Raw genomic sequence first — 25537 nt, 5'->3', positions numbered from 1 at the left:
TGTGGGCCCTCAAAGGAGTGGAAGGAGGTCCTAGGGACGTGTGGGTCCTCAGGAGTGGAAGGAGGTCGTAGGGAATGTGTAGGCCCTCGGGAGGTGGAAGGAGGTCCTAGGGACGTGCAGACCCTCGGGAGGTGCAAAGAACCAGAAACTGCTGGCTGTGTTAATGCTGTTAGTTTAATGTCGACTGTTAATGAGGACAAATTGCTTGGAGAGGAGCATGCAGTGTTGCTGGGTGTGGCTAGCCTTGCACCAAGGCCCCATGCCTTCCAGCCTAGAATGGCAGGGCACTAGATAGAACACCCCTCACTTTTAGCTGCCATTGGCTCATTCTAGCAGTACGAGATCCAGGATGAGATGGGACTGTGGGGTGAAGAGTGGAGCCCAGTCCTGAGAGCTTCTCAGGACGGAGCCTGCCCCAAGAAGCCTGCCATCTGTGAGCATGGCAGGGGGGCAAGCCCTCTGCTTCCTTCCGGCCTTGGGAGCCCTGTCTTTCTGAGACACAAAGTCAGTCTTTCCATTGAAACACAAGAGTTAGGAACAGAGGTTCCTTCACGTGGGAACGGGGTAAAGAAAGTGACTAGGGGTGCACAGTAAATACAGGCTAGCACTGTGCAAACCCCATTGGCAGTGATGGCCCGGGCTCTGGGAATGGGGCCTCTGACCTCCCCAGACCCGTCATGTTCTGAAGTTTCCGAGCTGGGCCAAGCTGAGGATACAGTTCATATGCTCTCCCCATGTCAGCCGTCCATGGAGGAGGCGGAGCTGGGAAGTGGGGGCAGCAGCGCTCCACTGTCCCACTTTAGCAGAACTGGTAATTGTTGGGCTGCAGCAGGGGCTGGGCGATGTCCCCTGGCTCGCAGCAGGCCAGGTGCTCACTGGAGCTCTCCTCCTCTGGCTCGCTGCCGCCACCACTGCTGCCACCACCGTCACTGTCACTGCTGCTGCTGCTTGGCAGGTTAGCGTAGTCCTGAGTGGGGAAGAAGCCACACAGTCAGCAGAGATCCTTCAGGCCTGGCCCAGCCTGCTCTAGCCAGCCAAGTAGCTCCTCCATCCTTCTCACCTGTTCTTTCCTGTCCTGTCGGGCCTGCTTCTGAAGGAGGAAGCAGATCTGCTGGAAGGTAGGTCTTTTGGTAGGCTCCAGGTCCCAGCAAGACTGCATGATGCTGTATCTGAAGACAGAACAAAGTTTGCCCATGTCAAGCTCCTCGGAGCACATCACTACGGAGATCTGCCTAGTGAAGGGCCCCCAAAACTAGTCCAAAGTAAGGCAGGAGCTAGAGGTATGGCCCAGTGGTACAGCACCTGTTAACATGCTTGAGACTCGTTGGTTCAGAGTTTAGTATAGAACCTTAACACACTGCAGATGGAAGCCTGGAGCCTTCTAGACAAAGACCAGGGCCACGTGCTCATCTAACCACCACCCGAACCCTAGAGATCCTTGTGCCTCCCTGGGTGCCTTTGCGTACATGTTCTTTGGCGCAAATACAGGCTGGGCCATCTGGTATCCGTCCTTCACCAGTTTGTAGAACTTGCTGTTCACCAGGATGCCTGGGTAGGGATTCAGACCTGCAAGGACCGGGATCCTAAGAAACCACACTTGATTTCCCCTTCCCCACCCACGTGCATCTCAGGCAGAGTGTTAAGGTCCTATCCCAGCTGGAGCCCTAGAGCAGAAACTACCTACATACCCAGGACTCCCTAGGTGAGGCATTAGGCGGTAAGTAGCGCCTAGGCTTTGAGAGCCAACAACCTTCAGCCCCTCACTATCAACCTGGTTGTTCTGTTAAGGACTCAGCACAAGGGCCCTGTACCTACTCCCCAGTAAACGGGAGCTAGAAGGTGACTAGCGGCATCTTCAGTGGCACTTGACAGGTAGCGTTCTGCATAACAGCCACTGCAGAGCAGAGGCAAGCAAGGGAAGGACTCGAAATGTGCATTGTCTGGAGGGTCCGAGTCACACACAGGTGCTGTTGTGCTGATTCAAGAGCCCTCTCCATCCCTGGGCGCTTGCTCTGTCTTGGACACCAGGCATCTTTGAGTAGATTTCATCCATGAGGTTCAAGACAAGTGGAGGAGCCAAAGACAGGTCGGCCCCTGGCTGTGCTGGAAGCAGGTTTAACCACTCACCAAGGGAGAAAATCTCCCAGAGGAGGATTCCGTAGGACCACACATCACTCTGAACTGTGTAGACGCAATCGAAGATGCTCTCTGGGGCCATCCACTTTACGGGCAGGCGGGCCTGACAAGACAATCCCTTGGTATCACTTGGTGCTGTGGCTCTCCACAGCCTGCCCCACCAGACACGCTCCCTCTCAGCACTCACATTGCCCTTGACAACATAGTTGGAGTCGTTCATGATGTCCCTAGCCAGCCCAAAGTCCCCAATCTTGGCCACGTGTCCGCTGGTCAACAGCACATTTCGAGCTGCAACATCCCGGTGGATGCACTAAGGAAAAGACAACATTAGACTGTTTTATCTCTCCGAAGCCCAGGACGGGGAGCATGAGGTCCGGGGTCCCTGATGAGGGAGTAGATGCAGATTTTGATAGTCTACTCTCTAATCCTGTCCAAACCTGTGCAGGCAGGCCTGAGGTCTGAGAGAATTTAACGTGGCCAGTTTAACATTTTTAAAGCCCCACAGCCCTGTCTCCCGCACTCTTCTCGCCCTCCGAGCAGCGGTAACAGCTGGGCTGTCGGTACCTCGAGTCCCGGTGCTGTGAGCATTCTGGCCCACGTCCTTCCTAACACCAGCAGCTGCCACCTCGGAGCAGACGACCCCAGGTGCTTCCCCAAGCATCTGCACACATAATAACCCCTAAACAATTCGTGGGAATACTCTTTTTGATAGGCACAGGTCTTGAGGCTTACAGAATCTGAATTGTCACGGCGAAGAGCAGAACCAGTAGTCAAACCTTTGCCCCTCAAGTCTGTTCTCGGGGCCGTGGTCTGAGCCCTTCCTTACCTTCTGACTTCCTTACAGCTCAGCCAGTCAGACTGTGTGCTTCGAGAGGAGAGACAACTGTTGTCTTGCTCACTCTCCTGAGTAAGACCGTCGTTACGCCCCTTCATGACCACAGAGGGAAACAGGCATTGGAAGCCTGGGGCCAGGCCTCTGGGAGGAGCCTGCCTCAACACTGTTCCCTCCCACTGCCTCTGAGGCCCTCTGTACATGGCCCACTTACTATCTCCCTCTCCCACTCCTCAGTTGCTTCTCACTGGGCCCCCTTCCCTCCCCTCCTCCATTCCCCCAGCCAGCAGGAAGTCAGCCCCCTCTCACCCAGACTCACATTTTTAGAAGCAAGGAAAGCCATGCCCTGAGCCACTTGGCTGGAGAAGTGGAGCAGGTCCCAGAGCTCCAGTGGCCGGCTGGCCTCTTTGTCCAGATCTGGAAAAGGCATCAAGGCAGCCCTGTCACACCCTGCTCCTCCTCAGCCCCAGTTCCCAGACCCCCTGGGCCCATCCACCCTCTCCCCTCGTCCAGGTACCCCCTCACCTTGCTCAAAGAAGGCATCATTTGAGGAAGTAGAGACAGGCCTCATCTCCACATAGGTGTCTACACCCTGACTGGAGAAGCCACTGTCCCTGCATAAGAAGGAGAATTGGGAAGTGATCAATGCCCACCCATCACTGCGCAGCCTGGCCCAGGCACTGTCCTCCAGCTGCCCCCTGGACTCCCTTAGTCACGCAGCGGAGGGGAAGGAACCTAAAGGTCAGCCTGAGTGTCCCTCTCTGATAAGGAAGGCCCCCATGCCACAACCTACTTAAGCAATCACGCCCTGCTTAGCCATCCCCAGTGCCGGAGACGCCCCATTCTGTCATTGGACAGCTCTGCCTGTTGCAGGTCTTTGTTGCTCCCAATACCCATGGGCCCCTGGGGTTCCCTTCTCTGTCCTCCGGCAGCCCTGCTGGAAATGTGAGTACATTCTGGGCCCCTTCCCTGATCTCTCCGTGCAGCCTCTCACCAGCTGACTTCTCATTAAAAATCACTCCAGGAGGGTGGTACTGTGGCTCAGGATAAAGGCACATACTGTCTGAGCCCAATCCCAGGGACCCATATGATGGAGAGGGACCCAGCTTGTACATATCCATTACAAGTAAATAAATGTAAAAATAAAAATTTAAAAACCACACAGGAAGGGGCCTGGAGAGATAGCTCAGTGGTTAAGAGCCCTTGCTGCTCATTCGGAGGATCTGGATTTGGTTTGTGAGCCACAGTGGCTCACGACACCCTGGAACCCCAGTTCCAGGGTATCTGACACCATCTTGGCCTCTGTGGGCACCAGAAACACTTGTGGTATTCACACACACAGAGACACACACTCATACATACACTTTAAAACCAATCGCTTGAAGAGGTGGTAACATTCCTCATGCCCCAAGCAGCCACGCGTAGCACTAAATTTGCCCAGACCTAGAGCAGAGATTAAACTGGCTCGGGGCAGTTGAGCCCCAGGAAGTCTCCCTGGGTGTTGCCTGTCCACCCAAACCTACAGAGACAGGCAACACCCAGGGAGACCCAGACTCTTGCTATGGGTGATAAGCCACCTGTAGAAGCACAGCCCTACCTGAACGCCACTGCTGATGCTCAGCAGCCAGCCAGATCTGGTTTGCCAGCAAGCTGCTCAATTTTGCCCATACCCTCAGGCTCCCAGAAAGAGAAACTAGAGTCTCCATTAGGATCCATCCATGCATCGCACAACCACCATCTCCTGGTTCTGGAAACCACACTTCTGTAATAGCATAACTTGGGCCCACAGGTTATGGGGATTGATGCCACCTGCTCCTGAAATGTCCCACACTGGGGATGTTTTGATTGTCTGTACACTCGAAGAAGGAAGCTAGGGACCTCCTTCTCCTTGGCTCTCCCAGGCTCAGCAGCGGCCAGTGCCTTCACTGTAAGTACGGTGTACACTCCCCTGCTTCTGAGAATGGCCTGATCCCAGTAGTCTAGCTCTAAGGCCCAACCCACCATGACCCAAAACTGAGACTCCAGCTTAAAACACAGCAGGCTTAGCCCAGGTTACCCCCCTTCTTCCCATTCATGGGCAACATGAAACTTGTTTCTTCCTCTCTCTGCTTCCCCCATGCGGCTCTGTCCATAGCCTCTGGTGGCTTCCAGGAATCACAGAACAGGAGAAGAGACCCTGAGAGGTTCAACACTCCATTGGCTCACCCGGGGAAACCAAGGCCTGAGGGGACCAGGAACCACGCCACAGGCCAGGTTATTTTGCTACCTCCATCCAACAATTAATAAACTCTGTCCTCACTTCCTCATAGGAGTGTGGAGACAGGCTGGCCACTCCTGAGTGGACTTTGTGTCCTGCAGCCCCCCACAGACAAGCTGTGACAAACAGGAACATGCATTTCCCCCGAGTCCTCCCATCTCTGGCCAGGCCTCCACGTATGGGCCTGGGAGAATCTTTCCACACATGAAGGTGATGGATTCATAAACCTGTCACCTCCTACGTTTCTGGAACATGCTAAGTGTTCAGGTATTTGTCGAATGGAGGGAATGTGTTGTAAGAAAGCAGAGGAAAGTCTGGGGTAGGTACTCCTCACGACACAGGCAGGATATGTGCGACCCCCTTTCTGTCCTGTCCTTTGCCAGGGAGCTACCTGCGCACATATTTCTTCTCCAGGTGGATGTTCTTGTAGCTGGAGTCCCCCTCGGGATCCTGACCAGGACTCAGGCTGGGTCCCAGCATGGCTTCCGCTTTCCTTCGCAGGAAGTTGAGTAGGTCCCCATAACAGCAGTATTCAGTGATGACCAGGACCGGCCCTGAGCAGCCAGAAGCGGGAGTGAGAGAGATACACCCCAGGGCTCCACTCCCCAGGAGAACAGGGGTCTCTGAGTTCTAATCCTGCCTCTGGGAGCAGGCTTCTCGGTGCTTTAATAACCCTATCTGTGCAAAGCCAATGGAAACTTAAAAACTCTCAAAAAAAGAGTCTAGCCCAGCCTAGTGTGATGATGCTTGCTTGTAATGCTAGCCCTCAGAAGGCTAAGGTAAGACTGTGAGTTTAAGGCTACCTTGGGCTACACAGGAAATTCTAAACCAGCCTGGATTTATAATGAGACTGTCTCAAAAAAGAAAAAAAAAATTTTTTTAGCTCAAAAATTCATTCTTCCAAGGAGAATGTCAGTTCAGTATAGGACAAATGAAAAAGGAGAGAGGTGACTTGGAGTCTTGGGGCATGTACATCTGGAGTAGGAGCTTCTTAAAAGGTAGATCTAAGCCAGGCATGGTGCATACCTTTAATCCTAGCACCTTGGAGGAAGAGGCAGGTGGATCTCTGTGAGTTCAAGGCCAGCCTGTTCTACAAAGTTCCAAGACAGCCAGGGCTGCACAGAAAAACTGTGTCTCAAAAAAAAAAAAAAAAAAAAAGGTAAATCTTGAGGGGTGGGGGGAGAAAGGTAGATTTGGGGCTCATGTTAAATTCCCTGTAAGAGGGCTCAGGGAGCTGCGTATAGCTCTCTGCATCACCCACCCATAAACAGCTCCTGCTTCGTCTATTGGTCCAGGCTAGAAATATCAGAGATTTGGAGGCAGGGATCCTGCCTACACTTCCAGCAGCCGAGAAGGAGAACTTGGAGCCAGATGTCCAGGGACCCTTGGCTCCCCAGGACCACGCATCCCCATTCCTGCCCGGCTCTCACCTCCATGAGTGCAGGCTCCCAAGAGGTTGACTATATTCTCGTGCTGTCCCAGGTGACTCATGATCTTCAGTTCTGACATGAGGGCCTCCTTCTCGTCCGCGTGAGCCGTGGCTGGGAGATGGAGTACCCAGAGACCCAGAGGGATCGGAATCCAAAAGAGGGAGGAGAAATGGAGACATGCAGGTGGGAGGGAGGGAGAAAGACAGGAGGAGAGAGGGGAAGGAGAGGAAAGATGCGCCTGTTATTGAGCTCATCTGGGGTGGAGGAAGCCGAGCTGCGACAGGGTCATTCCCCGAGGTGGCCTCTGTTCACCCTAACTCCCCTTGGGCTCAGTCAGAAGGCTCATTCCTCCTCAAAGGTGGATAAAGACCCTCAGAACCAGGAGTCACAGGGAGCCTGGAGCTCACTTGGGAAGTCAAGTCCCAACTTAACACCCCCCAGGTCCCAACAGGTTTAAAGTGTGGAAAGCGCCTCTTGTGACCGCAGAGCCAGCCAGCCTGCTGGCAGCAGACACCACTCCCCAGTCCCCACCCCCCCACGCTGCACCTCCTCCAACTCACACTTCAGCATCTTCACGGCCACCTTCAGCACGGCATCTTCTTTGCCCAGACCAAAGGCCGTGGCCTCCACCACCTTCCCAAAGGCACCAGCGCCGAGAGTCTTACCTATCGCACACACATGGGCTCCTTAGGTCCCTGAGGCCCACTGGGTCCCAGCAGCCCCCCCATCAGCCCTATGACAGGAGATCACAGAGAGGGAGGCCCTCTCTCACCGAACTGCAGGTTGTTCCGGGGGAACTCCCACTTCTCATTGTAGGGCAGCTGGGTGGGGTCGATGAAGGTGTAGTTGTTGCCCTCGTAGCTCTCAATGATCTTCCAGCGCACCTGGTACTTGGGTTTCTGCAGAAAGAGAGGGGGTCATGGGGCTGCTGGGCTGGCAGACAGACTTGCATCTCCCCTCCCAAGAGTATGAGAGGACAACGCAGAAGCTCTCAGCCTGCTGTGAGCCCAGAGGGACCGTGGCATCTTGTGGGCACAGCGTCCAAAGTTAGTCCGTGCTCGATTCTGCCTTACTGTGTGGCCTTCCCTTCTCCAAATCTCAGTTTCCTTAGCTGTTCGTTCAAAGACTTGGATAAGATCATTTCTGGAGGCCTTGATGCCTCTGAATTTGATAATTCCTGGGCCAAGGTACAGGGTACACGCTGAGAACTATCCATTCATTCACGAACCTGTCCATTCTCTCATCCAAATAATTTATGTTGGTGGTTTTGTTCTGCGTGCTAGGGATTGGACCAGGGCTTTCTTATATATGCATACGTACGTACTGTACAACTAAGCTATCCTCCAGACCTACTTTTATTTTTAACTGCAGTCAAATATACAGAACAGAAAAGGTACCGTCCCAAACATTTCCAAGTGTACACCTTAGTAGTAGTAAGTGCATTCACCCTGGTAAGAAACCAGTTTCCAGAACTCCTTTGGTCTTGTAAAACAAGCTCTGTACCCCAGGGAATAGCAGTTCCCTCCCCCTCCCCTGCTTCTAGCCACTGGAAGACGTGACTCTACTTTTTCCTAATAATTTTACTGTTCTGGGTATTTCATACAGTATTTTTTGTGACTGGCTTCTTTCACTGAGCATCACGTCATCATTTCATCTATGCTGAGGTCAGAATTCACTCTTTTCCAGGCTGAATAATACAGCCATGCAGTAAAATAATACATTTTATAGAGCATTCATTTCTATCATGCATGAGCAATTCATTATTGAACAAAACAAACTCTTGACCCCACAGGCCTAGCATTTGAGTGTCTAAGAGAGGCATTCAACCTAAATATATAGATAGGGGGGCTGGAGAGACGGCTCAGCGGTTAAGAGCATTGGCTGTTCTTCCAAAGGTCCTGAGTTCAATTCCCAGAAACCACATGGTGGCTCACAGCCATCTGCAATGAGATCTGGTGCCCTCTTCTGGCCTGCAGGCATACATGCAGACAGAACACTGTGTACATAAAGAAATTTTTTTTTTTTATAATATATATATATATATATATATATATATATATATATATGAAACTGTCAAATAATGCCGATGAAAGATGTGTCTGTTATGGGGTGATCAGCCACCTTCTGACTGGAATTGAGGCTACAGGAAGGAATCCACATCTTGTACTGTCATCTTGGTCAAAAGTTCCTGGTTAGGGAGGTTGTTAACCCCGGTGGGAACTAGACAAGCTGCTGTTTTGCTAAATGGAGATGACGTGCCTGTCAATAAACAATTCTGTTTATCCCCAAAGACCAGTGCTGTTCTTAGCTTTGGTCAGAGAAGCTACTGTTTGCCGACGTCAGCAGTAACTGCGGAGACTCATGACTGGTCAAAATGCCGAGAGGCACTGTTGCAAGCTCAGCTATAAACAGGACATCTGGATTCCTCCCAGGCTCAAAGGACACCGTAGAAAAGAACCTAAGAGTTGGGGTGAGGCAGGGAGTTGGGGAATACTGTCTTCCAGGCGTGGCATGACTATTGCATGCTTGAATTCACAGCGGCTGAGTAAGACCTGGACAGCTTGGGCCTGTCAAGCAGCAGAGGACGGAGAGGCTCTCAAGTGCCCCCTCCTGAAGAGCTTCTAGGTAGTTACTGATTGTGCGGGTGGGAGAGACGTTTCCCTCAGTTGTATAGTCCACCGCTGTAAGTAACTTCTCACCTACACACTCCTGTAAGCAACCTCAGCAAAGCATATTGGAACATACATACAGACTCACAAATATACACACAAACATATGTACACATGTACACATACATATTCACACACACACACACACACACACACACACACACACACACACACACACACTAAAGTGAAAGAGTTTTGAGAAAAAAGGGGACCAGCAAGTATGGGAGGGGGGAACAAGAGAAGGTAATGAAGGGTGAATATGATTAAAACATCAAGATACATTATGTACATGCTTGAAAATGCCATATTGAAACCCATTATTATAGATATAAGTAATAGACACTAACACATGTTTTAAAATATTTAAAAACATCACCAAGCCAGCAAAGCAGGGTGACGGGACAGAGAGTGGTGTGAGATGAGAGAGGAGAGCCCACGAGGGGCCAGCCAGAAGAACTGTCCAGGTTTAGAGCACACAAGTGCTGAGCAGCTTGAACGGGGAAGATTCTGACAATCTCAGGCAGGTGACTCATGCGCCTTAGGAAATGAGAGGGGAGCTTCTACGTAGGAAGGTCAGGAGGGCTATAAGACGTGGGCTATCTCCTAACTCTAAGGAGAAGGAAGAGGGGCTGAGGCAGAGCCCTCTGCCAGAAGGGGGTGCCTGTATGTTACACCCTTTCACTGGCTCCAGTTCCCTCTCGGGTTCTCTGTGCCTCTCTGATACAGCTAAGATCCTAAGATTAGTGTCTGGATAGAAGACGGTGATTGCTTCACCTTATCCTGCCCCCGGGGCAGGTGCATGACACCATGAACTGGAACTGCCCTGCGAAGTGCTGAGGGGAGGTCCCATTTAGGGGAAACTGGAAGCTGGGCTGGGGTGGTGGAGGACACTGGACCAACAGACCGACTCGATGTCCAGTCAGACCCTGGGGACAGGGACGAGGCCCTGGGTGCTTCGGCAAGAGGCGCTAAAGGATGCGCGAGCGAGAGTCGGGGAGGAGGTCGCCTGTCGCTGAAAGCTTACAAGCAGAAGAGCTGTTACATAACTACACGGAAGAACTTGCAGCTGGACATTTGAGAGAAAAGACTATAGTGAGACACGTGGAAGAACACCCCGTTGGTCATGGCGGCACACACGGTAATCCTAACCCTTGGAAGATGGAAGCAGGAGGTGTTAGGGTGTTCAAGGCCAGCCTTAGCTACAAAAGGAGTTTGAGGCCATCCTCGAAGTTATAAAGACCCAGCCCCCAAACAAACAAACAAACGAACAAAAACCAAGCAAACAAACACAAAACATCACCAGCAACAACAGCAACAAAGCGCCTGCATGTTATGGCTTGGGGAAAGGGGCTGAATGAGATTTGGGGGGACTTCCTTGGGCTGAATGACACTCCCCCCTTCCCCCGTCCCTTCCATCTTGCATCTCTAGGAGTCTCCGTGGCTGGGACTGTTTTTCTCCGAGCTACTTCTGCTTCCCTGTTTCTCTGCAGCTGGCCTGAGTCAACCCTCCCACCTCTGCTAGGGAAATGCTGGGAGGGATGAAGGGAGAAGGGAGGGGGGGAAGGGAGATGTGGCTGGAAGCTCGCGTGCATGCGTGCACACACACATATCTGAATCCACGATGCTAGTGCGGAACCCCTGCCAACCTCAGGAATGCCTGCTATCCCCAGGGACTTGGGGTGGCCATGCTTGTCAAAGTCGGGTGGCCTGCAAGGTTTCTTCCTATCAGGCGTGGTGATTGGAATGCCAGCTGCCGGGGCTTCCGGAGCCTTTCCTGGCTAAATCCTCACTGCCTATCAATCCACCCGTTTCTCACACTAGCCCTGGTCCTCCCCTGATTTCCTAACAGGGGTTGAAGAGAGGATGGAAACATCAGACCTTGGCCACCCTCCCGATCAGGCAGGCCTCTGGCTCTGTGGGATAAGTATTGAGCCCGGGGAAGGTGGAGACCCGAGCACTTCCCACTGGAAGCTCTACAGACCCTCCTGCCTCGATTTAGGCCTGGGCCCAGAATCTCTCCAGTGGCCTCTTTCTGACTCTGCCCTTCCCTCCTCTGCACCCATTATTGTCCCTTCCTTTGTCCCCGTCCCCGGGGACAGCTGACTCCCTCCCTTTCCTCTCCCCCTGTGCCCTCCCTGACTGTTGCAGTTTCTTTTGGGGACAGAAGGCGATGACTCAGCCTGAACAGAAACAATCCCTCCAGAGACAGACCCCTGCTCACCCAGACCTGGGTGATAGAGACAGGTGGGACCAAGTCACCTAGGAGGAGGCTGTCCAGAAGAGAACTGCTGCCTGCCCTGACTCTTTCAAGACTTTCCCTCAGGGTCAGGCACCTCAGCCAGGAGACATTAAAGGGTGTAGGGAAGAGGGCAGCCTCAGGCTGCTGCGGGTCTCCTGGCCTTGGACTGCTTAAGAGGCAATTAAATTTCCTGGGTGGGAAATGAGAAGGCACCTGGAGTAATATATTCAAAAAATGGCACTGTAGAGAGAGCTGAGGAGCTCTAGACCACCATCAGGGGGCGCCAGTCAACCAAGGCAGAAAGGCCTGTGGGATCCTGATACTGCTCATGGGATACCAGAGAAAGTTTCTAGTTCCAAATAAGGAAGGATTTATGGATCTCCAAGGACTAGGTAGCCGTGACAGTGACTAAGCCATGTCTAGGTGGCAAGCAGCACCCAGCAACCACTTCAGTGTGTGGTCAAGGAGATACCAACCTCAGTCACGCTCCCATCCCAGCATGCATGAGCTAACTGGATCTGCAGCCAACTTCCTCCTTGCGTGGAAGCACAGGCTCCACCACGGAGTGCTCTCTTTCTTCGACAACCCTACCCCTCCTCTATACACACAGGATGGAGAATCTTGGTGACAGCCTGCCATCATGAACCCCGCTTTATGGAGAGAGAAAGGCGCTTCAGCCTACCCGCTGCCTTGTGGTCCCATTGGCAGAGCCAGGCACAGCTAGGCACCTTTTAGGCATATCCTCACTTTTACACCTTCTTCTGCCCCTGAAGGTAAAGCCTAGGATTACTGCCCCAGGAGCTCCTTGGCGCTAGCCCCTGTCGACACACACTGGACGCCTGATGAAGGGCTCCAGTTGCATGACAGCATGTCAGAATGAGCAGGGGTCATCCACATCTGACTCCCTCCCTCAGGGGCTTGGCCCAGCTCCACTGCCCAGCTCACCTGCTTGTATTTGTACAAGAGCAGCAGCAGCAGTAACAGCAGCACAGACATGACAGACATACAGGCCACCACCACCGGCGTGAACAGGGACTCATCAGGGAGCTGCCTGGATCCTGGAAGAGGGGGACAGGAGAAGTGAGCAGGCGGGGAGACCTGCATTCAGTCCCATCCCTCTGCCAAGGAATGAAAATCCTCTGTAGCAGGCTGGCTCAGTGCCTAGCCACTGCTTGCATGCAAACCCCAGAGGTGGGGTTTTACCACTTACACCTGTGGGCAGAAAGGTCTTGGGGGGGGCGAGTGTTATACCCAAATCCTCCTCAGTTTTCCTGTAGCTTCCATGTGACCTTAAGAGCTCAGCAGCTTTCTGAGTCCGAGACCAGCTCAGGGGCCCCGGTCTCCCCTTCCTGACCTCTAATCCTAGTTATCTTAATGTGGTAGGAAGGACACAACTCATTTCCATGCCCAGCTAGGAGCTTGGATCCCTTAGTACATGAGTGACACCAAACTATGGACTTCTCTAAACATTTCAGGTATATCATCCTTTCAAAATGAAGGAAGGAGGGGCTTTGTTGCCAGTGAGTGAGCGGTCATGGAGATGATGGCTGGTACAGTGCCAGCATTGGTCCCAGCGGGGCTTCGCTACTTAAAACTGCCACCACCAGCAGTGACAGGTCATTCTCGGGACAGCAGGGGCCACCGGTCTGGCAACAGCTGCTCCAGGTTAGTGACTGGAGGACTTAAGTGACATGATCCTTGAGCCAAGCAGAAGCCAAGGGCCTGCCCTGTTCAACCTGGATTGAGAGCTTCACCCAGGCCCTGCCACAGTAATTGCCAAACCCCAGCAGTTTAAGGGCCTGGGGAGGCTGTGGGCGTCGGAGTGAGACTGGACCTGACGCCGGCTTCACATCAGCATTGGGCAAACCCTTGCACAGTGGCCCCGAGTAAGGACTGTGTCTCGGGATCGGGCAAAGGCAGGGATCAAGGGGAGCTGGAGAAGGGTGGAGAAAGCATCCCCTCTAGATGTGGACTTGGGACGAGCCGCATTTCTTCATTCAGCGCCTCTCTTCCTCACGTGTGTTCGGATGCAGGGGGAAGCAGGAACCAAAGGACCAGACTAGTGGACCAGCTTGCTGGTCTCTCTCTCTCTGTGTCTCTCCGTCTCTCTCGGTCCTCTCAGTCTCTGTCTGGGTGTCTCTGCCTCATTCTTTTTCCTCACTCCCTGATCTTGCCCTTTCTTCTTCAGTCCCCAGGGGGGGACTCTGGACCTCTCCATGTAGCTATCTCTGGAGCTCTGTGGCTTAGGACTGGCCAGGGATACCCAGTGGTGGGACTCAGCATGGCTAGGATCTCTCGTGGTGCGGGGGTGGGGGTGGGGGGGTTGGGGGGGGGTGTGGATTACCTAGAGAGAAGGCCTGGTGGGCCTCGGAGCTGTTCCCCACTTCGTTGTGGGCCCTGCAAATGTAAGTTGTGTTGGGCTTCAAGGTCCCAATGGGCAGCTGGCTCTGTATGGTCACTTTGTGGAAGGGCTCCTGACTCAGGACTTCAGAGTGGGCATCCTTCCAAACCTGCAAGGCCTGGCCTTCGTCACACCTGGAAAGAACAGGTTTTGACTCGGGGCTTCAGGGTTTCCCACATCAGCATGCCTCTCCCACTCAGGGGTGCCCCATCTAGATGCTCAGCCTATGGAGGGAAGAAGCCAAGCCCACGGACCTGTTGGTGTGGCCCCTGCACTGCATCCATGTCACATTGGGCTGAGGGTACCCTGAGGCATAGCAGAACAGGACATCAGAGCCATTCACAGGCATCCGCGTAACACTGACCTCTGGGAGATCTGAGGAGGAGAAGAAGGATGGAGGAGGGCAGGATCAGCCTTAGGGGTGACGTCTTTGTCTCTTGACCGACCACCTGCTCCGAGCCTGCTACCCTCACCTTCCCCAGTATACCCAACCCTGAGCAGCCTGTCCCTGTCACTCACATCGCAGGGTGAGGTCAAAGGTCACATTGTTCCAGCCTGCCTTGTTCTGTGCCATGAAGGAGTACTGGCCAGCCTCCAGGGGCTTTACACGGTTCAGGATGAGCTCCGAGGTGTACCTGCAAGACAGTCAAGAGATGCTACTGTTGTGAGCCGGCATCTTGCGCAATGAAGTGGCTCATCCTTTGTTCAAGTTTCAGGGCACAGAGGCCTTGTCTGAGCCAGGTCCTCAGGAGTGTGCTGTTGAGACAGGAGAAACCACCTACCCCAGGTCCTTGACTGTCCTCTCAGGGTAGTCTTTGTTCCCCGGAAGGTTTATTAGAGATAATGTCTGCAAGGTCTGGGAGATATATCATCACAAGTTTCTTCCTTCCTACCACTGAACTAAGCGTTCACAAGTACCATAGCCCCGACTGAAAATCCCTAATGTGCTATCCCGTCCCGGGGGATGGTGACAGGGACAAGAGACAGGACTGGTTCTGAGCTGTGTAGCTACAGAAACCAGAGGCCAAATCCCAATGCTATCGTCGTTGGCTGTGTGAGTTTAGACAGACGTTCAGCTGCTGTGGTCTTCTTTGGCTCCGAGTGATTCTGATATTTTTTTGTTGTTGTTTGTTTTTTGTTTTGTTTTGTTTTGTTTTGTTTTGTTTAATTCACAGGATTGGCTTGAGGGTTGAAGGGATGAGCATTCAGAATGCTGGACAAGAATCTGACTCATTGTAGGCACTTAATTTAATGGTGCTCTTTATTATAGAAAAGTCTAAAAATAAATGCTGAAGCAGAAAGTCACTTTTGGCTGATCCCTGGTAATTTTTCTTAGTCTCCAATGAATAATTTGTCCATTATGAGTGTATTTGTTGTTGTTGTTTGAGACAAGGTCTGATATAGCCCAGGATGACCTCAAACTTGCTGATATAGCCTCTAGAGCTGGCCTTGAACCCCTCATCCTCTGCCTCTGTTGCCCAATGCCCTGAGATAACAGCCATCTGCCCCCATGTCCAGCTAGTGAATGTATTATTCAGGTAATGAACATGGTTGTTATCTCAAATCCATCTTGGAGTAGAAGTCACAGTCATTTCCTACATTGGCATTGGACATAAAAAGGATAGGAGACAGGCTGGAGAGATAGTTCAGAGGTTGGGAGCACTGGCTGCTCTTTCAGAGGTCCTGAGTTCAATTCCCAGCAACCACATGGTGGCTCACAACCATCTGTAATGAGATCTGGTGCCCTATTCTGGCCTGCAGGTGTACATGCAGGCAGAGCACTGTATACATAATAAATAAATAAATGTTTAAAAAAAAAAGGACAGGAGATGAAGCTAAGGGGTCCCAAAGGATCTTGAGAACATGCACCCCCAGAAACAGTAGAGGAATGCACTGGGCACCCTGGAGACACAGGGCAGGGGGGACAGGACAGTTTGACACAGAGGACTAATACTCCCACAGTCAGGGAAAGTGAGAGGAGGAAAAGGAAGGGGATCCACCCAAGGTAGAGATGAGCAGCGCAGATGAGACAGGACCCAGGCATCCTCATTTCTGGCTGAATACACCCCCCCAAACCCACGTGCCAACACACACACACACACACACACACACACACACACACACACACACACACACTGTCCTCGGGCTGACAGGCAGTACCTGTATGTGGTGGTCTTTTGGATGTTAAAGTCAAGCTGGTGCTGGTCTTCAAACCATGGCCCTAGGTAGGTCCAGTTATAACTCTGTAGGCTAGGGTAGGCGTCTACATTGACTGTGAGGGTGAGGCTCTCACCCACACTCACCTCCTGCGAGAGGCTCTGCTCAGAGGTCAAGTTTAAGTAGGCGCTTTCTGAAAATCAACACAGGGAGGTCTGGTGTTGGTGGGGAGATGGCCTCTTTCTGTTCCCTTGACCCAGGATCTGAGCACATCCACGTTCCAGGCTCACAGTCACCAGCCCCAGCCAGGACTCACCTCTCTTACCTATCATTCTACCATCATTCATTTATCCACTCAACTGTCCAAACCCTTCCCACAACCTCCATGGCCACTCCAGTCTGGAATGATCACCTTGGACCACTTGAGATGGGACCACTGGGATAGATAGCCTCCTAACTTACTTCCTCCTCTTTTTCTCCCTATAGACAGCCCCCCATGGAGCGCCAGAAAGTCCTGCTCATCTGCCACACCCAAGTCTGACCAGGATGTTGCTTTGCTCAACCCCTCTGACTGTCTCTCACCTTCTCCAAGAAAAAGGGCCTAGGTCCTTACACCGTGTCTCGGGGCCATCGGACCCACTACCTGCCCAATTTACCTCTCTGACCCCCCCCCCCCCACAGGCAAACTCACTCCGTGAATACAGCACACAGACCTATCTTAACAGCACAGCAGCTGCTCCACAAACTGGAGCTCTCCTGCCCAAAGGGTCTGAGCTTGCCCTCTGCCAACTTCAAGCCTGAACACCCATCTGGCCAAAAGTTAAAAGAGCATATGCATTTTGTGCATCTACTGAGTGACTACTGAATGCCTGCACTAGGAAGCAGATTGGCTAGAGCTCTAACAGAGGGATGAGTCTGTCTCTCTTCCCTTCGCCTGGCGGAGTTCTGAGAAGTTCCCTGTGTGTGTTCTGAGGCTAGTGATTCATGCTTCCCTCCTCTCCTCCCCTCTGACCCTCAACTCACGGTCCGTTAGCGGGCCACACTCCTAGACCACAGTCAGAGCCCCCCCTCCCCCGCAGAACTGCTTTGTTGTGGGGTTCTCAGTCTGTGGAGCACTTCCCTCTCAATAGCCAGGCAATGGGAGGGCATCTTACGGCCATCACTCTTCATCCCCACGGCTGGCACCCTGACCACCTTCTCCAGCTCGCCCTGCATCCACTACTGTGGCAGTTCCCGGCTCCCCTCCACCCACCACCAGGGGGCGTCTTCTAATGTGGCATTTGCTCACACGCTCTAGCAGTGTGGATCTCACCAGGGCGGCTGCTTCTAGGTTTTCTAAATACAGTCAGTGACTCTCGACAGCCTCATTTTCTTTCAGGTCAAGGAACTGAGGCACAAAGAGCCTGATCAACATACTCTTTGGCGGAGCCAGGTTTAATGACACCCAGAAGTGGGTGCTCCCGACTCCCCAGTCCCCTCTGTACAAGCTGAGCCATGTGTAGACCTCAGTCCCCCCTCTTTATAAACCCCATGGCCTCTCAAAAAGGGTGGGATGCAAATTCTCCACCCACTCTGTTACGGTTCCTTTGCTCCCTGGCGCCCGCCTCGTCTCCCCTTCCCCCACAGCCATCACTTACACCTCTCCACATCTCTGGTGTGCTTGCTCAGCTGCGTTTGGGGTCTCAAAGATGCTTGGGCTCCTTTCCCTTGGGGCTCGCACATGCTGTTCCCTCTTCGAGATGTACTGTTCCCCTCCCTTCTCACTGAGGCCCAACAACTCCACCCTCAGGGCCTCCTGTCCCAGCTTGGAGGCCCCAGTTAGAGGGACCATTGGCATTTAGGGGTACTGATGCTGTCCTCACAATCCCAGCAGGGAAGCACTGTTTGTGTGACCACGTGACACAAATACCCTACCTACGCTCTCAGGAATGAGTGAGCCAGCGTGGACTGCAGTTGGGAGCCGCTGGGCCTTCCCAACACAGAACAGAACTTTGTTAGCATAAACCACCACCCACGCTCTGCAAGGACTTGGAGGAAGTTGAGGGTCTAGGAAGTCTCCCTAGGATGGGGCTCCAGGACCAAGCCATCCTATCTCCCAACGGCCACAGGCCTCTCTCCACCCCCACCTGATGCTCACCCACCACCTGGAAGTTCATGGACTCCCAGTGTGTGCCGAAACGATTGCTGGCCACACAGGAATATTTGCCAGCATCTTGGAAGTCCACGGCAGGGAGGTTGAGGGTCCGGACTTTTTTATAACAGTCATTTTGGAAGTCGCTGTTTATAGGGACTTCGAGCTGTAGATAGAAGGAACAGAAACGACATATCAAAATTGTTTAGGATCTGAATTCAAATCTGCCCCCTTTCAAATGATGATCTGCCTGCGCTTGGCAAGGGACTAAACTCCGAGTCTCAACTGCTTCATTTATAAAATGGGATGAATACTGGTCCCCTGCCCCTGGGTTAAAATGAGAGTGGATAGACTCACACATCAAGGCTCAGGGCTGGACCTCACGGACAGTGCACCTTGGGGGAGGAATCTAAGAGGAAACCTTTCCATTCTTCCTGGGGATCCTCATCTTCCCTCTTACTAAAGTCTTTCTGAACTAGACAACATGCCCCGTGCTTCTGAGGGAGACTAGGAATCCTCATGCTGTAAGAAGTGAGTGCTGTACAAACTGTAGCAAAGGTGCAGGGCTAACCCTGAAAGGGGTTAGATTGCCATCCCCACCCCTGTCCCCAAGACCCAGCCACCAGCGTCAGCTCCTGCTGGCAAGGGGTCTCAGGCCCCTCTTCTCCGTCCTCGGGGCCGTGTCCAGCCCAGAAAGCTAGTTTGAAGTGAGGATGCCTCCGTGCTGAGAAGATGACAGACCTCCCACGTCATCTCCTTCCCCTGGGAACTGACCTCGGTGTCTCCACGTTTGAGGAAAAGATGGAATTCAGGGTTCTTGTTAGTGGCAGAGCACACAATCTGGGCGGCCTCCCCACGAATCCGCACCAGCTCAGTAGGCTTCAGTGTCACATTTGGGGGCCCTGGGAGAACTGAGGCCAGAAATACAACCCATGAGCGCTTAGGCTCACTGGCGCTGTGCCCAGCACCACAGGGTCCGTTACCCTGGTTAGCTAGTCTCATAGTCAGAGTCCCACCCAGCACACCTCACCCCACTTGCCCTGGAGAGAAAAGGGTAGTTGAAAGAAGAGAGAGAATCGTTTCTCCGCTCCGCTCTGCCCCCTCCACTCCCCCCCCACTTGCCCACCCCCCACCCACCCCCACACCCCCCACACCCCACACCCATGGTTGCCAGCTCTCCTTCCTGCCTCCATGCCTGGACAGGTTTTTTTCCCATCCTGCCTACCTTCGTGCACTTCAAGACGGATGCCAATGGAGAGGGATTCCCCACCATCCACCACAGCTTTGCATTGATAGTCACCGCTGTCAATGAACTTAACCTTGCGGATAATGAAGCCTCGCTGTGGTGAGAAGGAGTAGGCCGGTCGGACCCGCTTGCCCCTCGCACGCACCAGTGAGACCCCGGGCTCCAGTTTGGGGTCTGTGATTAGGCAAGGCAACACAGCTTCCTGGCCCTCGAACACCGTCACCTTCTCTGCGAGCAAATTCCAGGGCCGGAGTGGATCTGGGAAGAAGAGGATTCAAGATGGCATCTGAACGCCTTTAGTGACAGACAGGGAGGCTCAGAAGGCTGAGCCTGTGCCCAAAGTCATACCGTGTACTAGGGTCACTCAGACAGCATTCCAGGTTGGCTTCTCTACCCTAGGGCACTTGTTGCTGTGTGACCTCAGACAAAAGACTCCACCAACCCCTGTGAGCCCCTGGAAAAATGGGGGATAATCATAGCAGCTACCTCACAGGGTGATTGTGAGGCCTGCGCTAAAAATTGTAAGCGCTGTATAGGTGCTTGTTCACGGCCAACGCTCAAACTCACAGACTTGGATCAGGCTTAACTAGGCATGCTGATGCCGGAAGCTAGGCCTCTTGCCCACTACAGAGAATTTGGAGTCCTCACCTTTGACGTACAAGTAGATGGTGGCGCTGCCCCGCAGGGAATCTTCAAGCTCAGTACAACGATAGGTCCCAGTGTTTTTGAAGGTGGCGTTTCTTATGGTCAGGATGCTTCCGGGAGATTCAGGGTCCAGGGTCCAGTGGGGGGAGATGGGGACGTCCCATTCCACACTGCCATTGCCCACACATTTCAGTGTCACCGTTGTACCCGGCTCTACAACCAGGTCTGGGCCACCGGGCTCGATGACAGGGGCCCCCTGACCTGAAGGAGGTGACAGAAGACCGAAGTGAGGCCTGGGGGGGTACCCCTGCTGTCCCAACTGGGCTGGACCAGGCTCTGGCAGGAATAGTTGTGGTACTTGAATGAGTCTGCACCACCTAACCCTTCACTCAGCTCCCAAATGTGTTGACATCTGCCCTGGGGACTCTCCTCTGAGACCGGCCTGGGAGCCTCCTTAGCCTCATGTGTAGGCTTTCCCACAGAGCCAACCGGGGGCCCAGCCTTCTGCATCCTTTCCCACCCCAGGAGAGGACCTCATCAATCCCGTGGACAAAGCAGGCTGTGACTGCTTGAACCAAGCCCAGGGCCCCATTCCAACAAGCAAATGGAGAAACAGATGGCCAACTTCTGACTTCCTTCACTCGGAAAAGAAGAAAAGACACGAGTTCTTAGCCCAGTAGAGAGAGAGAGGCTCTCAGTGGCTCCTGCCCACGTCGGGTCCACGCACTGCGGGATGACCTGAGGCCACCCACCCTTCTCACTTGGTCTCCTCGCCTGCAGATGCAGACGGGGTTCACCCTTCCCGGCATGTTAGGTTGACCAGATGCCGGCAAGTCTTTGCAGCATCACCTGTGGCCAAGTAAAGTCTCAGTACGTCACGTCTACGAATGAGACTGCTGAGGGACCCACTCTGCTCTCACTTCTCCGGACCTGCTGGCTTTCCTGGCAGCCAATCTCTTTTAAGGAAAATTTGCTTGAAGGAGGAAAGGAGAACTTAAAACCCTTGTCAGGTCTTAAGGAAGGAGGCTGGCTGTGTCTGTAGTGTCAGCAGTTTTCCCAGGCCTGAAATAGGGGTGAAGGAGGGAAGTGAGAACTGATTCACAGCCTCTGAGGGGCCAGCAGGCACCTTGGGCCTGTGTGGGCGGAAACACATTGCTGGCACCCGGCTGGCCCTGGTTTCCGCACAGCCTCTGGCCTTTCTAGACTGGCGTTCTCACTTCTGCTTCCCTGCCTTCCCGGCCATTGCTCCTCTCCACACAGTGAGGGACTTCTGGAGAGGCGGACAGCGTGCTGGGGCTCAGAACACTCTGTGCAGAGAGGCCTGCCTGTGTCACGGTCCTGTCTGCTGACCCTCACAAGTCAACCCTCCCTACTCCAGCTGGTGATACAGACACTGAGCCAGGGCAGCCCCAAGGGCGTCAGACCCTCAGAGTAGTCCAGTGTTTCCTACAACCACTCCTCAGTGGGTACCCCCCCCCCGACACACACCCCCAAACTCAAGCCCAGAAATAGAAAGTCATTTCTCCCAAATGAATTCAGCCTGGTTTAATGTCTGCTCTGATTTCAAACCCACTGGAAACACGCAGCCTATCTGCCCGAGCTTCCGATCAGCCAGATGTGAAATAGATGAGACAGTTCGTAGGGTTGTGGGTTTGGTTTCCTGTGCAGTGTGACTACCAGGAAGAGGGACAAGCTATTTCACCCTGGCCTGGGCTCACACGGGCTAGGACTAGGGACCCTGACAATCATTTCCAGATGGGGAGAGGGTTGACCCTCGGGGCTTCAGAATCTCTCCTGTCTGGTGGGAACAATCCCAATGTCCACCGGGAGGGCAGCAGAGCATGAAAGGCCTCCTGCCCTGGCCTTCCGCTCCCATGCCACTCACCAAAGTCCCTTTTGAACCTGCCAGGTGGCACCTAAGGAGTTTAATCCTTAAGGTCACAGGATACGACCTTGGGTTCTATGACCCTGCTCCTGCCTTATCTCCCAGACACTTTCCCCCTCTCCTCCCCAAAGCTACTCGGCTCTGCTTATCTTGGTCTCCTGTCTTGACCTCCAGATGGGCTCAGGGAGAGGCTCCTGCCTTATTCCTTCCTAGCCTGTTGCCCTGGATGTTTACGCAGAACAGGGATGACATGCTCCACATTCACCACACAGCTTTCTCACTTCCTGATGGCACAGTTGGCAGGAAGGGATGTCCACTCATCCCTGCCTTCCCTTGGATGAGCACTTGATGGCCACTGACCCCCCCCCATACCTATCCATTCTTTATCTCACACGTCCCCTCTCAAATTCTCCCCTTGACCCAGACCTCCTCCATCAGCTCCAGGAGTCACCCCCACCCCAACCTCCGGCACTCCTGACCACCAGTCCAAGAGAAGAGGCCAGTCTCTCTCTGCCTCTAAATGCTTCAACACTATTCCTACCGCCACAGGAACACCCATGGTCCCACCCACCCTGCCCACTCACCAATAACCTTTTGGGCTAAAACCTTAGGCTTCCCACTGCTGCCGCTCACCCCCTCTTCCTTCTGGAGCTGGACATTGAACTGGGACACGGACACACACACACACACACACACACACACACACACACACACCACAAGCGATCCTCAAGATAAAGACTGAATGAGCAGTGACTCAAATCCACAGGACTTTCTGGAGTGCGAGAAAGAGTCATCTTCTTAAGAATGTGTGTGTGTGTGTGTTCTAAGGTGTATCAATCACATTTCCTATTAAGGAGCGTGCCGGCACACAAGCCAGCGAGACTGCCTGGGCCAGGAAAGAGCCTTCGGTGGACTATCGTATCACCAGGGACCAGGGTGAGATGGTCCTTCCCCACCAAGTTCCATCCTTCTTAATAGGCAGGTGGCATGGTCCAAAACCTGTGTGCCAGGTCAGGTGGAGCCTGGATGTGCTTGTTGGGCCACTGTGGGCCATTGATGCCAGTGCCCGAGAAGTTGGGGAGTAGTGTCTAGGAAGACAATGGCTGGGGAGACCCTCTCTGGTCTTCTCTACCCCCGCCCCCCACCATTCTTGCCTGCTCAGTCACATACTTTCTTGCTCATGTGTGTTCACTTCCAAACCCCCTCCAAATCCCCCACCCTCGAGCCCTGGGCCAGAAAGGCTAAACTCTTATCTTCCACCCTGACCCTTTCCCCAAGCCTTCCAAGAAAGGGCCTTTCTGAGCCAGGTCCTGCCTAACTAACCGTGGCCTCCTGGGCTGTCCGGCTGTGGGACCACTCAAGGAAGAACTGCAGAAGCAGCCTGAGCAGCCCCGACTCCGAGATTATCTCACATATGCAAATCTCAGAGCTGCCCAAGCCCTCTCAGTGTCTGTCTGCCTTGGAGGAGATTCCCCAGCTGATTTCCTGTAGGCCCAGGACACATCCGCGAGCAATCGCCCTGGAGCTGCGGCCATTCCCACTCTCGCAGCTGCCGATGAGCAGTGTGGATAGTGGCGAGCCCCCGAGAGCCCCGGAGACACGCGCAGAACGCACTGTGAGTCAAAGGCTAAGCTTAGCTCGCTCCATCCCAGCGCTGGCCAGGCCGGTTCCACTCCACTCTCCCCTCGTTGTCTCTCCAGAGAAACACAAATCCGCACTCTCGCGCGCGCGCGAGAGAGAAACAAGGCAGAAAGTATGGGGCGTCAAGTGCAGGGCAGTGACGCTCGGAGTCCTTTCGTGGGCCCTCTCTGTAATACCCCCACGAGCACCCCGTGTCTGCTCTTACCATGCCAAGCTGCGGCCAGCAGCAGGACCAACGGAGCCCCCCACTCCATGGTCTCCTCCTCGGGGCAGCGTGGGCTGATGCCGGTTGGAGGATTGGTTGGGTACAGGGGTCCCAGCGGCCAGCTCTGCGAGGATCAGGACAGCTGAACAAGCTCTTGTCTGCTGCACTGGCTGTCAGGCTTGTTTTCTTCTTCCTCCTCCTCGTTGGCCTGGTCCCTCTTCCCTTTTTTTTTTTCTTAAAAACCTAGGCTGAAAGGGAACTACAGAGTTTGGAAATAGTGGGTCTCTCTAGAAGAAAACAAAGTATCACCCCCAGAGGAAGAGACAGAATGAGGCAGAATCTGGAGCAGGGCTGCATTTATCCCTGCAGGGGAATGGTTAAGTCGGAGGGACTTAAGAAGCCACCTCTGAGGAAACTGGAGAAAAAATCATGCCCAAGAGAGACACAGCCAGTGAGTCAGGAGCAGAGTTTCCCAGACGACCAGTGAGTGTCCACCTGAGACATGTTGGGTTGATTGGCCCTAAATTCTTCTGACCTTTCTCATCTACCTTGCGGGCTGTAAGCATCAAGATAACGATAACTGAGGAATTGGGATTTGACGGTATCCAGTCTCTACAGAAGCGACTAGAAGTTTCCATCAATTGCCCTAAACCAAAGTCATACTGGGTTCTAGAGATAGCAGACAATCACCCCATGATGAGATTGTCCCCCCACTCCTCTTAGTGGTAGTGGTCACTTCATGAGAAGAAATGAGGTTGCTCCAAATAGGAACCCAATGTCTTCTCAAGTCATCAAAGCCGAGAATGACTCATTGGGGGCCAACTGGTAGGACAAAACCAGAGACGTCACCGACCCAACAGTAATGCCCCACCAGCAGGAACCATGCCCCCTGCGCCAGGTCTTCTTGTACTTAAACCCGGACTCTTCCCCAGATGACAGATGCTCCAATTCCTTTACCACCTTCAGCCGTCGCTTTTCCTACTTCATTTCTAGGGCCAGTGGTCAGACCCTGATTTGTTGACATTCGTCCTGTTACCTAGGACTCTGGCAATGATATTACGAACATGCATTTGCTGACACTCAATCCCTACCATCTTTGTGCTCATCAAGGCTGGACCTTTTACAAACCATTGAGTTGACTGGCAGCTCTTAGGTGGCTTCAGGATGGAGTCTTGTTACCTGAAGGACTAGAAGTTTCTGGTTAAAGTAGAGGTTCCTAGAGGAGAACATGGCCCCTTACCTCAAATATTCATCTGGGGGGGGGGGTCTCTAGTCTTTTGTCATATCCCGTATAACAAGTCAGTTAGTAAATGTGTTTCCCAGAGTTCCGTGAGCTGCTCTACCGAATGAAAGACATCCATGGAGGAGGTTGTGGTACCTCTAATCAAAAAGCAGGGTAAAGTGGAGACTGAGTCCCTAAGCCTAGAACTGAGCTCTCTCCAAGTAGATGGTGTGAGCACCAAGCAGAAATGAAAAGACAAGCTGGTGTCTGCGCGGAACGGAGAGTTTGTTTGACGTGTGCTTCTGTGCTGCTAGAGAAAACAGGAGAGCCAGGGTCTGTGGGTCTCCAAGTCCTCAGTGATAAGCACTATTACCATTCTTACTCTGCAGACGAAGAACCTGAGTTCAGAGAGGTCAAATGCCTTCAGGCTTGTTCACGGTC

At 53.2% G+C, this 25537-nt stretch overlaps 1 protein-coding gene across 1 annotated transcript; it reads right to left on the bottom strand.

Moving 5' to 3' along the window:
- Positions 1-152: 152 nt before the first annotated feature.
- Csf1r (colony stimulating factor 1 receptor) lies at positions 153-23923 on the bottom strand. The gene is made up of 21 exons (XM_028890100.2): positions 23875-23923; positions 20147-20404; positions 19478-19756; positions 19027-19163; positions 18259-18418; positions 16125-16314; positions 14484-14599; positions 14219-14339; positions 13908-14098; positions 12509-12621; positions 7428-7554; positions 7216-7320; positions 6656-6766; positions 5617-5779; positions 3494-3582; positions 3288-3385; positions 2324-2446; positions 2128-2239; positions 1467-1566; positions 1061-1169; positions 153-967 (listed from the first exon to the last, which is right to left on the bottom strand). Exons 1-21 carry the CDS (start codon positions 23921-23923, stop codon positions 800-802), a joined length of 2919 nt encoding a protein of 972 aa, XP_028745933.1. The 3' UTR covers positions 153-799.
- Between the last annotated feature and the right edge of the window lie 1614 nt (positions 23924-25537).

The sequence above is a fragment of the Peromyscus leucopus genome, chromosome 19 (assembly GCF_004664715.2).
Source record: "Peromyscus leucopus breed LL Stock chromosome 19, UCI_PerLeu_2.1, whole genome shotgun sequence".
In the NCBI taxonomy this organism is placed as follows: domain Eukaryota; kingdom Metazoa; phylum Chordata; class Mammalia; order Rodentia; family Cricetidae; genus Peromyscus; species Peromyscus leucopus.
This window is presented reverse-complemented; position numbering and strand designations above follow the sequence as displayed.